General features: G+C 45.2%; 1 protein-coding gene across 1 annotated transcript in view; it reads left to right on the forward strand.

Moving 5' to 3' along the window:
* Window positions 1-13,340: 13,340 nt before the first annotated feature.
* SH3GL2 (SH3 domain containing GRB2 like 2, endophilin A1) overlaps window positions 13,341-13,900 on the forward strand; it is a 144,105-nt gene continuing 143,545 nt past the window's right edge. Inside the window, exon 1 of the mRNA XM_004706547.2 lies at window positions 13,341-13,399. Within this exon, the coding sequence (XP_004706604.2) occupies window positions 13,370-13,399 (30 nt within the window). The 5' untranslated portion in view covers window positions 13,341-13,369. The remainder of the gene's footprint in view (window positions 13,400-13,900) is intronic.

Consider the following 13,900-nt stretch of genomic DNA (forward strand, 5'->3'; position numbering starts at 1 on the left):
TGGCAACCCCACGTGTGTCAGAATAGGACTGCTCCCGGGGTTTTCCAGGCGCCGACTTTTGAAAGCAGACCGCCAGGCCGCTCTCCACAGTCCCTCCATCCTGCCCTGTTGGAGCGAGCTGGGTTAATCACTTGCATCATCCAGGGATGAGTGTCCTGTGGGCTTGTGAGGACAGAAAATGCAAAGCTAGGAGTTCACGAATAGAAAAACAGCCCTTGTCCAGCTACACAAATAGAACAAAACAGAAACCATTCCCATGAGAGGCGGGCTCCGTGATGACGGGAGTGGGCCTTCTCAGCTTCCTCTCCGAGAGGACACGTCTGGCAAGATAAACTGGAGCACCAGGGGAGGCTGCCTACCGGGCACAAGTGTGCCTTTAAGGCCCCTTGGCTTTCCCGGGGTCCTGGCACTCTTTAATGACTTCAGTGAAAAGTGCTTCAGGCTCTGAGACAAATAGGCTGTGAAGTCATTTCTGGAGCAAAGCATGTGGTGCCAGGCTCTGCAGAGTCTCTCTGAATTTCTGGAGGAGATATTCCCATGTAGGCCTAGAACAGAGGTACAGACACCGCCTCAAGACATTTGGATCCCTGCATAGCAGGCTCACCGAAGCTTGGGTGAGGAGGCTTCACACAGTTCTTGGAAAAATAGCATTAAATGAGAATGGAGCCCCCTTAAACTAAATCAAGGCTTTTGTTTTCTGCCAGGGCCTTAACTTTTGGCCCTTTAAAATGTTTTGTATTGTAACATTTGAAAACATTATATACTTTTGATTTAAAACAAAGATGCATGTGTATGTCACATCATGGAGGTGTGTTATCTGCATATCTCGTGCTGTGTGGTTTTAAGGTCCTTGGAATTTAGGGTGGGAGCCAAGGCTCAGAGCCTGGGGTTGTGTCAAACTGGGTCTCTGTCACTCAGGAGACTGCTTGAGGTCTGAAATGGGACTCAGACATTACCGTTTTTAAGAATGCAGTTTTAGGGACAACTGTCTAAGTGTCATCTATTAGTTGATGTAACACGGGGGTTGGGAATATCAGCCACATGAGTCTGGGGAATATTGGATGAAGCAGAGATAAGCAAATATCTGAATTATAGGACTTTCCAAAGCATAAGCATCCTATTATGTTAAGAATTCTTGCAGCAAGGTATGGTGTGCAGTCTCCAGACTTACTTGATTTCCAAACCATCTTGCTTGCCTGCTCCCTCCCTCTCTTTCTCCGTTTTCTTTCCTCTTTTATTCACCCCTATCCTTTACTTTCTAAAAAATATGGATTGTAGACTACCCATACATCAAGGAGCCCTGATGGCACAGTGGTTACCCATTGAGCTGATCTCTGAAAGGTGAGTGGTTTGAAACCACCAGCTGCTCAGCAGGAGGAAGATGGGGCTTTCTACTTGGGAACTCACAGGCGCAGTTCTAGGGTTGTTGTGTAGGGTTGCTATGAATCAGCATTGACTGATGGCAGTGAGTGAGACCTATCTATACATCATCACACAAGGGGACGTTTAACTAAGAAAATTCTTAGAACTAAGCTTTTATATGCACTTCTTTGTGGGGAACTCACCTCTGTTTTGAAAGGAGCACTAAGATCATTACTCCCTCCCCCTCCTTGCAAATAAAATTTGATCTTGTCAGATATTTAGATGATCATGATCTGACTTTGTAGTGGGTGGCTGCTTAGGTATTTGCTTCTCTTGAGTGTCAGGGATGAAGTGGAAGGCTCTCCGTGGGATGGATGGACCCAGTGGCTGCTCAGTGGGCTCCAACCTCACAGGTGTGAGGATGGTCCAGCGCTGTGTGGGGCTTCTTCCTGGAGTCCCCTGGAGTTGGATCCACTTCAAAGGCGGCTACAGATAATAACCGTATTCACATCAGACTGGAAACTCCCTGTGACTCTCCTTTCTTTCCTGATGATGTGGAGGCAGCCCTTGACCTTTTAAATCTTGTGTCCAGGTCTGTGTGCTTAGTCACCATGGTGGCATTGCTGGCTGGGGTGGAGGAGATTGATACTACGCCTTTTAACATCTAGGAAAACGGGCTGAATCCCAGTTACTATTCGCTGTAACTGTGAAGCTGACCCAAACTTTGTGTGTTATTCTTTGTAACCAGCTGACTGTGGGCCAAGCTGAGCACCAGTCCTCCTGGGCGGCATGGTCAGGGCAACTGTGTGAGATGGACTTGGAGAGAAGCAAGGCAAGACCTTGGCCAAGATCTGTGATGGGCTGTTTCCACAGTGCTGCCGGTGGCCAGGGCTTTGTGGATGGATGTAGTGCTAACCCTTGAGCCTTCTAATCTCATGTCCAGATCTCTGTGGCCCAGCACTGCCTAGAAAAGCCATTTGCAAACACAATAACCACTCGCTCCTAGGATTAGAAAGCACTTAGGGATATATGTTAGTAGCTTTTTCAGGAATGGGCATTAAAGAAGTAATCACTGAAAGATTTGTTAAAAAAAAACTATTTGGGAAAGAAGCTTTTATAATTATCACTTCAGAAAATCTTATATAATAAACATTAAAACTGTAATAAAAATGTTTACTGCATAACATTTGTGTTGTCTTAACCAGTATTCTCCACTTTAAACATCTAGGTTCTGATGTTTATTGAAATGGCTACGCAGAACTTATGGACAATATTCATGATTAAAGGGTTTATTAGGAAGGTATCAGGTGGCAATGCAAGTGCAAAGTGCTCAGGATGGAGTTGTGCATCATGTTACAAAGTTCTTTCAGGCTCCTAATGCTCAGAGGGCAAACCGCTGTGCTTTATGCCTCAACCTAAAGACACACGGTGGGTCTGCAAGCCCAGATCCCCCAATAAAGTACCCAGAGGCACCCCACTTTATGAGCCAGCTTCCTGTCCAAAAGCACTTGACTTTCCTTGCTCTGTGGGTTGGGAAGTGGTGACCCTGTGGCATGCTCTTGCCCCTGGTTTTGCTGCTACTCCTTCTCTGAAGTCACAACTGTTTTGTGAATCCAGGAGGCTCACTGTGCAGGGGTCTGGGGCCCAGGGGTCGCATTCTACCCTTGGCTCTTGTTGGTAGGGAGATGCCCTCTCCTACTTCTCAGAGAGCTCATTTTCACATCCAGCAGGATGCCCCTCCTGGGAATGCTGCTCCGTTGCTCATATGTGGATCCTTTCAGTGTTTTCTCTCACTTTCTCTTAAGACCCAGGCAGGCAAAGGTTGTTTGTAAGGAGTTAGAGATTTGGTCACGAGAGCCACATGAAATAACCCACCGCTTCTGTAACATGCTTGTGAAAGGAATAAGCCACGGTGGTGTTATGCTAATGAGGCCATAATGGAGCCGGGTGAGTCCTGATCCTCATCCTTCAGGGGGGTGATTTATAATGGGGAGCATGGACATGGTGAGGTCTGGTGGCACAGTAGGTTATAGGTTGGACCTGCCTAACCACAAGGTAAGTAGTTCGAAACCACCAGCTACTGACTGGGAGAAACTTGAGCCTTTCTGCTTGTGTAAAGGTTTATAGTCTGGAGACCCACGGGGCCGGGGCGCTCTCCATGAGTCAGAATCAACTGGATGGTAGTGAGTCTACATTTTTGAGTGCGTAGACGGGGCATGGGGGGGGGTGTCACAGAGGGAAGGGGGGCAGCAGTGACAACTGAGGTAGATGCCTTTGTAAAAGCCCAAAGACTCCCCAGGATGGCCAGCCATCACCTGCACCTAGGGGAGAGGCCCAAAGGAGGGCTGCCTGTGCTGCTCTCTGAATTTCCAGCTCCAGGACGGTGAGACAATGAATCTCCGGTCTCTCAAGCCACCTCCTTTATTGGGGACACCTTCTCTGTTGGGGTGTCCCAGGGAACTGAGGCAACTTCTCCATCACTTCACAGCTTCACAGCTAAAATGGATTTCTTTACACCTGTGCCATTTCAACATTTTACTGAGGTTGCTGATAAAGTGGGCTTGTCGTTTCTGATTCCAACTCGGATCTGTGTGAAACATTGACATGCACTGTTAATTTTGATCTGAACTTCAGTGTAGGTGCCTCAGACAGTCCCTTTCTCACCCCTTTCCCATCCCCATCCTGGTCCTGCCCATCATCCTCTCTCGGGCGCTTCTACTGGAGCCTCCTGACTAGTCTCCCAGCATGCCCTCTGCCCGAGCCAGTTGGTTCACATTGTAGTCAGAGTGATGCTTTCAAAGCCTCATTCTGCTTGTGCTGCCACATCCACGCTCGGGCCTGCCCATGGCTTCTTGAGAAGACCAGCATCTGGAACAGTGAGTCATGTGTCAGGTCCCATGGGACCCTGGCCCCCCTCCTCCCTGACTAAGTACTAAGTACGCATTTCCCTTCATGCTCCCCTCCTCCATCTGCCTTACAGAGAGTAGGTATTTAATCAATTACCTGCCCAGTGCTGTTCTGTGTTCTGAGTGTAGAGCGGTGATAACAAAGCCCTTTGCTCCTTCCTGCAGCTGGCAGTGAGGGTAGTGTGGGAGGCAGACAAATCATGCAAACATGTAATTAGACATAGTCATAGTGCACCAATGACAAAACAATAGGGTGTGCAACAAATAGGTATGAGTTATTCCGGACATTGCCTCGTCAGGAGAGTCTGCGTTGTTCTTTTCAGCATGTAGAATGAGTGTTTATCAGATGTGGGCGGAGAAATGCCATCAGAGCTCCTTCCAGATGTGCATGTCCAAGCAAGGTGCTTTGCTCTGCACATAAAAAAGAGCAGAGGATGGTTCCACGGACCCGTGCACCTTTGAATTTGGAGAAGGTAGCCTTGAGGATCTAGAACTAATTCTTGTGTTTATTGAAGGCTGGGTCTAGAACATTTCCAGCTGGAATAATTTCTGTCAAAGAAATACCGTTGTATGCTGTGTTTTGTATCCTTATTTGCTTTTAACCAAGGATCCTGTTCTCACTTTTATGGATTTAATTGTGTCCCCTCAACATATGTGTTGGAATACTAACCCCTCTATTTATAGATGGTCATAGTCTTTACTATGTTAATGAGGCCATATCCACATGGGCTGCATCTCTAACCAATCACTTTTGAGATTTAAGAAGAGCAGAATTAGGCACATGTATTAGTCTAGGTACTTTGGAGAAACAAATCCACAGCAACTCACGTATAAGAGAGAGTTTTATGCAAAGAAAATGTGCATCACGTAAACATCCCAACCCAATGCTGCCCAAGCCCACAAGTCCAACATTAACCCATACCCAACACCAGTCCACAAAGTCCTTCACCTCACAAAACAGAGGCAATAATGCCGACTGCAGGAGGAAAGCTGAGTCAGTGAACGTGTAAGCATCTCAGCACTGGCAGGGGTCTCCACATGGCTGCTCCAGCACCCAGGGCTGCATCGGGATAGATCCATGCGGCTTCTCCTTGGGGATGTCTTGTAGGAAATCCATCTTGCAAGCTGAAGCAGGGAACTGCTAAGGCAGCTGCACCCGATGCAACTATCACAAAACAAGAGACCCGAGAACTAGAAAGGCGAGGCTTCACCACCCATTTATCCCTCCGCCTTTCAATTAGACCCACATGTGATTATCGGCCAGGCTGGCACAATTAACTAACTCAGCACAAGAGCAAGCAAGCACAAACGTTGGGGGGCGGTGGGGGGTGGGTGGTAGATGGTAGGCCTTCTGATGACCCTGGAGGAAAAGAGACAAAGATATTTTCCCAAAGTTGATGGAGAGAGAAAGCTTTTCCTTAGAGCAACTGTCCTACACTCAGATCTGAAGATCTTAGCTGGGAGACCATGTATTTATCAAGAAGACTCTCCGCTCATCATGTTTCTGTTGTAGACGCTCTAAGAAGCTAAGGCGTTAGCTTTCAGATGCAGGCAGTCACTCAGTGTCTCTCTAATGAGTTGACTTTCATTTGAAGTTGAAATGGAGGATAGGCTTGTTGTTATAGGCTTGTTGGCTGAGGGGACAAGGAGCAGAAGGTGCCCCCAGAAATAGCCAGCTGTGCTGTTTTGTAATCGGGCCATGGTGGCAGGACTCTGCACTCAATCCCCTGCCTGTGCCCACATCCATTCACCCTGAGTTTCATTCACTCCTAGTCATCCTTTAATGGAAATGTTCCTTCTTGGGAGCACCTTCTCTGACCCCTTAGAAAAGTCCACCCAGTGCCCACTGAGTCCATTCCTGTTCGTGGAGGTTAGAACTGTGCCTCACAGGATTTTCAGCCACTGCACCTCAGGCTTTCCTCTTAAGACACCTCTGGGTCCGCCTTAATGCACTCACCATGGTTTGATGGTGCGTTATTTTATATGACCCTTTGACCTACACGCAGCCTATTTCCTCTCCTGATCTCTCAGTTTCTAAAGGCAATCACTGTGTTTCTGTTTGTTCACTTTGGGGGATGATGATAATGATAAGTAACAGTTATGCATATACAGTGCGTATACATTTAGCTCAGTGCATATACACTATCTCAAACGCACAATAACCCTGTGGAGTAGGTACTGTTAAACCCATTTTACTGCGAGTTCATCTTCTGGGTGCTGGAATAGACTTCAAGTCAGTGGTTCTCATCTTCCGAATGCCGCAGCCCTTTAATATGTGGTGGTGACCCTCCAACCATAACATTATTTTCGTTGCTACTTCATAACTGTCATTTTGCTACTGTTATGAATCAGGCGACCCCTGCGAAAGGGTCGTTCAACCCCCAAAGGGGTTGGGACCCACAGATTGAGAACCACTGCTTTAAGTGGATAATAATTCATTTACTAAGTTAGTGAAACAGAGTAGCAAGTGTGTTAATTAGTAAAAGTTTATTGTGGTGGCTGGCTGTTTAACAAAGGTAGCATTCTTTATCCATGGAGAAAAGAATGTATTATTCAGGAAATGAAGTTTGGACTGATTAGCTATTCCCTTAGAAAAGACAACTGTATTTTTATCATGCCTTATACTAGAATAACTCTTAGGTGGTTAGAAAATGTAAACAAGTGTAAATTAACAAGAGGAAAACGGTGTTGTCTTGAGCTGGAAAAATATTTTTTGAAAATGGCTTTAAAAGGTAGAGAAATGATAGAATATCATTTTGCCTACATAAACATGAAGAATGAGTAAGTAGAAAAAGCTAAATGTGGTTGAAATGACTAGTGGAAATAGAGTTCACAGTATACAACTGAAAGATACATTAATTAAAACCCAGCCCTGACAAGGGTGTCGGGGACAGTGGGTCCTCTTACATATCGCAGTGCTTCATGTCTAGGGTGCATGCAGGTACGTGTGTCACAAAACTGGGTTTCTCTTGGATTAATGAATTTCTTGGAATTTGTCCCAAGGAAAAACTCACTGGAGAAGTGTGCAAAGATGTGTGTTCAAAATCCATCACTCTGTTTATGGTAGTGAACTCTTGATACAATGACACAATGAAGTTCTATGTAACCATTAGACATGATATAATGTACTGAACATCTTTTGGTCAAATACTCATAGAAGGATGTTGACCAAAAGGGGGAAATGTATGACAATTTTAAATTTGCATGGATGCCATACTTCCTGAAGCTCTCTGAATATTGGGTGACCTCCTCAAACTGTTGTCCTGAGATAATCTTTAAACCTTCAACCAAAATGGATCCCTAAAATCTTCTTAAAACGAATGTAGTTCAACTTGTAAAGAAAAATCTGCCTGAGCCCTACACTCTTTTAAGAACTATCTCTGTGATATCAGATTGATAACAAATCAGAAGATGAGATGGGAACCTTGAGGGACAATGAATCTATACGAATGGGGTGGTGGGGGGACAACTCAGAAAGGAGTGGGAGAAGGGTAGACGGACCCTCAGAATGCAACCATTGTCACAAAATGGCACATGTGACCACTGTGGTTGTGTGTTTTGTTGTGTAAATTCTCAACCCCCAAATAAAAATTTTAAAAAGATAGAATTTTATGCATTCACCTCGTAATCTTTCCTTCATCATCTCAGGTTGGGTCAGGGGTCAGATTTTAGAAAGGATGCTTAGCATGGACCTGGGTGCAAAATCGTGTATGTGCATGCATGTGGATGGTGGCTTGGATAACATCCTCAGTGGAAATGGTTACCCCTAAATGGATGCTTTTGAAAGGTTTCTTAATTTTTTTGTTTTTACTGGGGCATTTCTACTCGGTCCTATAGGGTTGCTAGGTGTCAGAATTGCCTCCGTGGCAGTAAATTAAACGACTCAGGACATGAACTTGAACCTTCCTGGCTGTACATCTTCCGAGGCTTATTTTTAATCTGACAGTTACTTTGCTTATGGAAAAATGGACATTTGCTTATCTTTTTAATTCTAATAACACTGATTTTGCTCATAGAAATGCTCTTCCATCGTTCAGCCTTCCGTCTGGGCTCTGCCCTGCGTGGCAGTGTTGGGAACCTGCACATTAGGGGTGGAGACAGGGTGCTGGATAGCAGATCAAACATAGAGAAGCGAGGGGACTCAGAAGCACTTCCATTAAAATTGCATGAGTGCCAGCATTTATTCTGCAGCACAAAGTCTTCCTGGATGAACTGGCCAGTGTTTAATAGAAACACCGACTCACAAGCATCAAGGTTCTTAATCAGTCTTGTTTTTAATTAAAATGGCCTATGTTGTTTCCCAGCCTTAAAAGACAGACAAAGGAAAAAACAAACAAAAATTAATCTGGTCAAGGTTGGCATCTGTTACTGCAGGGAGAATTTCTAACATCCCACCTACACACACATCCATCCCTCCTCCCTGAGGGAGAATATTAAGTAGCACAGCTGGTTCAGATCCTGATCTTTTCTCAGCCGTATCTTCAGAGAACAGTTTAATAAAGCATTAATAATGTAGCAGCAGCACCCCCCCCACACACACACACACTCTGAAGATGGGGGTAATCTGGCTGCATAATTTTGCTAATGATATATCTGTAGAGTGCTATTTCTAGCTATTGTCAGGTATGTGTTTGTGATTCAGTTACGAGGGCTATGCTGGTTTCAGGGCTACAAATAGCATTCGGGATTCGGCACTCCCTCCGTCTGGCTCAGTGAATATGCACTGCTATTTTGGAGACAGGACTAAAGATTGGGTTCTCAATAGTCTGCAGGACACGCTCACGATTTTTAAGAAACTACCACTTGATGTAAGTGAGGGATTGTTGGAAGGCAGAGCCGAGGGCAGGAAGGGATACACCATTTGTGTATGTGGGAAATGCCACGGGTATTCAAGGCAAGACAGAGAGATGGCAGTGACTGTTAGAGCTATAGTCGGCGTTTGAATAATATAGGTTTATTTCTAAAATTTTGTTTTCCCTTAAGCAGTGTGTGGGGCCGCCTTTGTGACTGCTTTTCCTCTTTGAATGGGTGCCACAGTGTTCTTAAGCATTGTGCACTTGCCTCTCCAGAGCTCATCCTCGGCTGGCTGCTGCACTAGGCTGGCTGCGGGTTCTGCAGCATCACAACCGGGCTGGGCATCAGCAGCCCAGCCCAGCCCCTCTGTGGGTGGGTGTACCCCTGTTGCCGCGTGAGGCCCTCTGTGGGTGGGTATGCCCCTCCTGCTGCTGCTTGCTTCTTTCGGTGATTGAAACTCCTATTGTCTTGAATGATACCTTATGCTAGAACTTGAACCAATGTGGGTGGCAAAGGACATCTATCAAATTAGGCATAAGGTGGAAAACAAACATGGCATAAGCTGAATTTCAGAAGCTGTATTTTTAGAGATGGAAGCAGCTTGCTACTTTCCATGAAAGAGTTGGGTATAATTAATGGCCCCTCGTTCCTTTTTGGGTGTTTTTTTCCTGAAGTGTGAGATGCTGGTTTTAACTGCTCCATGTATGTGCGAGTGTTGTTCAGAATCATTAGAGTGGATTCATTTTAGCTAATGGCTATATGAATAGTATTTTTCTTTACCCCTTCCATAGTCTGTTTTTTCATCGTTACAGAAGTCAGACCTTTCTTCTGATGTGTCTTGGCTTCCTAGGGCTGCCGTGACAGAATCCCACAATGAGTGGTGGCTGTCAAGAGCAGACATTGATTGTCTCACAGTTCTGCAGAAAGAGGTGTCTGAATCCAGGGCAATCCAAAGCTGTGCTTTCTCCATGGGCTCTAGGGAGGTTCTGCATTGGCTCTTCCAGCTTCTGGTAGCTCTGAGCATGTCTGTGTGCTTTGGCTTGTAGATGTACCTTCCCTGTGGGAATTATCTTTGTGTTTGATTTTCTCTTTTTATAAGACACACTCAGAAGGGAGTACAACCTACCCTCCTCCAATAAGTGCTCTTTAACATAACCAATAACATCTTTCAAGAAAGAACCTGCTTCCAAAGACATCAATCTCATTCACAGATACAAGGGTTAGGACTTCAATTTGGTTTGTTTTTTTGTGTGTGTGTGTGGGGGAGTAGACACACTCCAATTCGTACACAGTGTGAACTAAAGAAAAGATGAAGCTATATATTAAAATAAAGCACCAAAATAACGCAATATTTCTACTTTTAAGATAGAGGGGACACCAGTGAGAAGTTTGTTGACTGTGATTTCCATATCCTTTGGAATGACGGAGTGTAGCCAGAAGTGGTGGTTTAGGCTGCTGTCAGTTGCTATAGTGTATTTGATAACTTGTTGAAGCCTGGCTTGAGCACTGGGGATGTAACCAAAAAGACTCGGGGGCAGGTTTGATTCTGTGGCATAGCTAAAAGTAAGTCCAAGTCCATCAGTTATGAAAGAGAAAGGGCCAAATATGGGGGTCACAAAATATATTTTATTCAATTGTTTGTATTTTACTTTTAATTGTGAATTAGATTAAATCTCTTGTAAAGTACTTTAGCACCTCCTACATTGTTGTACTGTTTTTGGGGGTGTATTTTCTTTAGGTAGTGCTTTTGTTTTTTTAAATAAGTCAATCAAAGAGCGCATTGGTGAGGAGAGCTCAGAGCTGGTGCTGAGCAGTGCTCGGTGCACCCATGATTCCTGTGGGACGTCTAGGGCCTCCAGATCTGGGTTTAGGAAACCCCCTGCCGTGAAGTTGATGTTGACTCATGACAACCCTATACTGGGTTTATGACACTGTAGACCTCTGTGGGAGTGGACACTCACATCTTTCTCTAGAGGAATGAGGCGTGGGTTTGAACCACCAACCTTACGATTAGCAGTCCAGCCCTTGACCCAAGCAGCACTAGGATTCAGACAGGGAAAAGGGCTTTGATTGGCTCATGAGAAATCTCCTGATTTGTTACATTATTTTGAACATAAGTGGATTTTTCTTTCTTTGTAAACTCAGTTCATTTTTTAATTTATTGAACTGTTTTCTGCCTCAAATATTCACATTTTAAAACCCAGATCCCCTGCTATTGACTTGATTGCAACTCATAGCAATCCTACAGCACACGGAACTGTTCCCTCGAGTTTTCAAGATGCTGAATCTTTTATGGGAGCAGTCAGCCTCATCTTTCTCCTATGGAGCTGTAAGTGGTTTGAATCCCAGACCTTTAGATTAGCAGCCCCAAATGTAACCCATGGTGCTATCAGAACTCCTTGACAGTATCTGTTTATTACCCTAAAGGAAAAAAAGATGCTAAGATTTCTCTTTCCTTTGAGCATATCTGTTGAAATTAAAATGGGATTCTTGTGTTTTAGAAAAGATTCATGTGTATTTGAACAGATGAGGAAGTTAGCTATTTAGGAATATATATGTTTGGATTTGGAATAAGTAAGGCACACCCTTTATGTTCAAATCTTATTGTAGGCACCTGTCAAAGGCAGCCTTGATAAGCAAAATTAACAGGTTTAATTCTTCCCCAACCAGCCTGGCTGTGAGCAACCAATCCTTTCATTTTGACTCCCTTCACAAGTGGAGTGACAATTTGTTGACAGCTGGAGCTCAGGGATGTTTTGAGCTGCTTTGACATTCTCGAAGCATTGTTGGGAACAGAGCCCTGAAGTATCGGGGTGGAAGCACTTCCAGAGTTCTTCCCAGAGAAAATGCTTTCTCAAGGCTGAAGCAAAATTGTCAAGTGGATTTGAGGTAGAAATTCAGGGAGGGAAAGACAATCATTTTCAATAACACACCAGTGGAAATTCACTTTAATCGAATGTAAGACACTTAAGATAGCACGGATGCCAATGTGTTGCTCTTCAATTCATAATGGTTTTAAAAATAGCACATCTTTATCCTAGAGGCCCCCTCACACATGTTGAGTGATCTTTCCTTCCCTGTCCTCCTCCACAGCGACTCGTTCCTCCTACTGTCTGCTGCTTGGGTGTCACACATGGAGACGATGAGTGAGGCAGAGGGGGAAGGCATGATCCTGCCCCTGAGTGGGCTCAGTCCAGCTGGGACTCAGGGCCTTGTTGTCATTGCCACCATTAGTGAGCACAGAATGGATGACAATTTGTCCAGGGAAGTAGTCACTTACATTCTCTCCACTTTATAGATAAGAAAATGGAAACTGCAGAGATGTAATAGCTTGCTCAAACCATGCAGCTTCTAAGGGGCCGGTGGAGCCTTGGCAGTGTGGGTTGTACAGATTAAGCCCTAAACAACTAACTTAGGCAGAGTTTAGTGGGGAGGGGGAGGGGCGGGTTGGCAGAGCAGGACTGGGGCTGAAGGGGAAGAATGAGTAAAGGGGTTTACCCTTCGTGTTTACAAAGATCCATTGAGGTCTTTTGGGTCTGAACCAGTGAGCAAAGCACAAGGGTTATAGGCCCAATGTCTCTGGTCAAGCAGATGGAAGAGGGGAGGGAAGCCAGCCAGGTGGGGGTGTGCGGACAGTATCGTGATAGCTCAGTGTAGCTGCTGGTAAAGTCCTCCCAGCGTGGTTTATCGTCACAAGGGCGCTAGTTCAAGTCTAAAAACCCACGATACGAACTGTGTCATGAGAAATAGATCAGCAAGTCACTCATGGGTAGCCTTTGGAATGTCTTTGTGGAATGAGTGAGAGTCCTTAAGTTATGCTCAGCTACTGACTGAAAGGCTGGGGGTTTGATTCCACTCAGAGACCCAGAAGGTCTGGCCATCTACTGCTGAAAAAAGGCAACCATTGCAAAATCTGTGGAATGTACAGTTGTTCTGAAACACCTGGGCTGCTGATGTCCCAGCTGCCTTCTGGATCCTGGAGGTTCACTGGAGGGAGGTCGGGTCCAGTTGATTTGAGAGCAACGAGTGACTTTTTGTTTGCTTTGGGTTTGAGCATATACTCACTAGAGTTTGGGGAGAGTTACTGATGTGAAGGTAAACTTCTGTTCTTGAAAAGAAAGTTGGTCTCAGAAAGCTCCCCATCTCATACCATGTGGTCTCTTCCCTCATTTATATGGCAGGTGGGTTGGCCTTGGGAATTCTTGGAAGAAGCCACAGCAAGGTGGCCCACACCAGTGCTACTAATGGAGTCATTTTGCTGCTACCCAGAACTGGAGACAAAATTGTCCTCTCTAGGGAAGATATTGATGCACTTGGACTGGGCAAGTGTTTATCTGGTGAGTTCGGATTGGAGCCTGATAAGAGACCTTAGTACTGTTGAATTGGGGCTTGCTGAGTGTTTGGGATGGGATGTTATCATTGTTAGGTGCTGCTGTGGAGCTGACTCTGACTCAGAGTGAGCTCATGTGCAAGAGAATGAAATACTGCCCCTTCCTGCATCACCCCACAATGCTTGCGATGCTTGGGTCCATTATTGCAGCCTCTTTGCAAGTCCGTTTTGTTGAATTATCGTTCTTTTTTTCACCGACCTTCAAATTCCTTCAACCCACCCATAGTCTTTTTGTCCTGGCACTGTTCCCTCTTGATAACATATCCAGAGTATATGCCATGAAGTCTCACTAGCCTTGCTTCTAAGGACCACCTCAGCTGTGCTGCCCACCCAGATTTGCTTGTTTCTCTGGCGGTCCATGGGATGTTTACTGTGCTTCACCCACCCCATACTTTAAGGCACCAGCTCTTGGGTCTGGGGTTTCACATGCATATGAGGTAAATGAAAA

Source organism: Echinops telfairi, unplaced genomic scaffold (assembly GCF_000313985.2).
Source record: "Echinops telfairi isolate 266 unplaced genomic scaffold, ASM31398v2 ScPeMD7_25;HRSCAF=90, whole genome shotgun sequence".
NCBI lineage: Eukaryota > Metazoa > Chordata > Mammalia > Afrosoricida > Tenrecidae > Echinops > Echinops telfairi.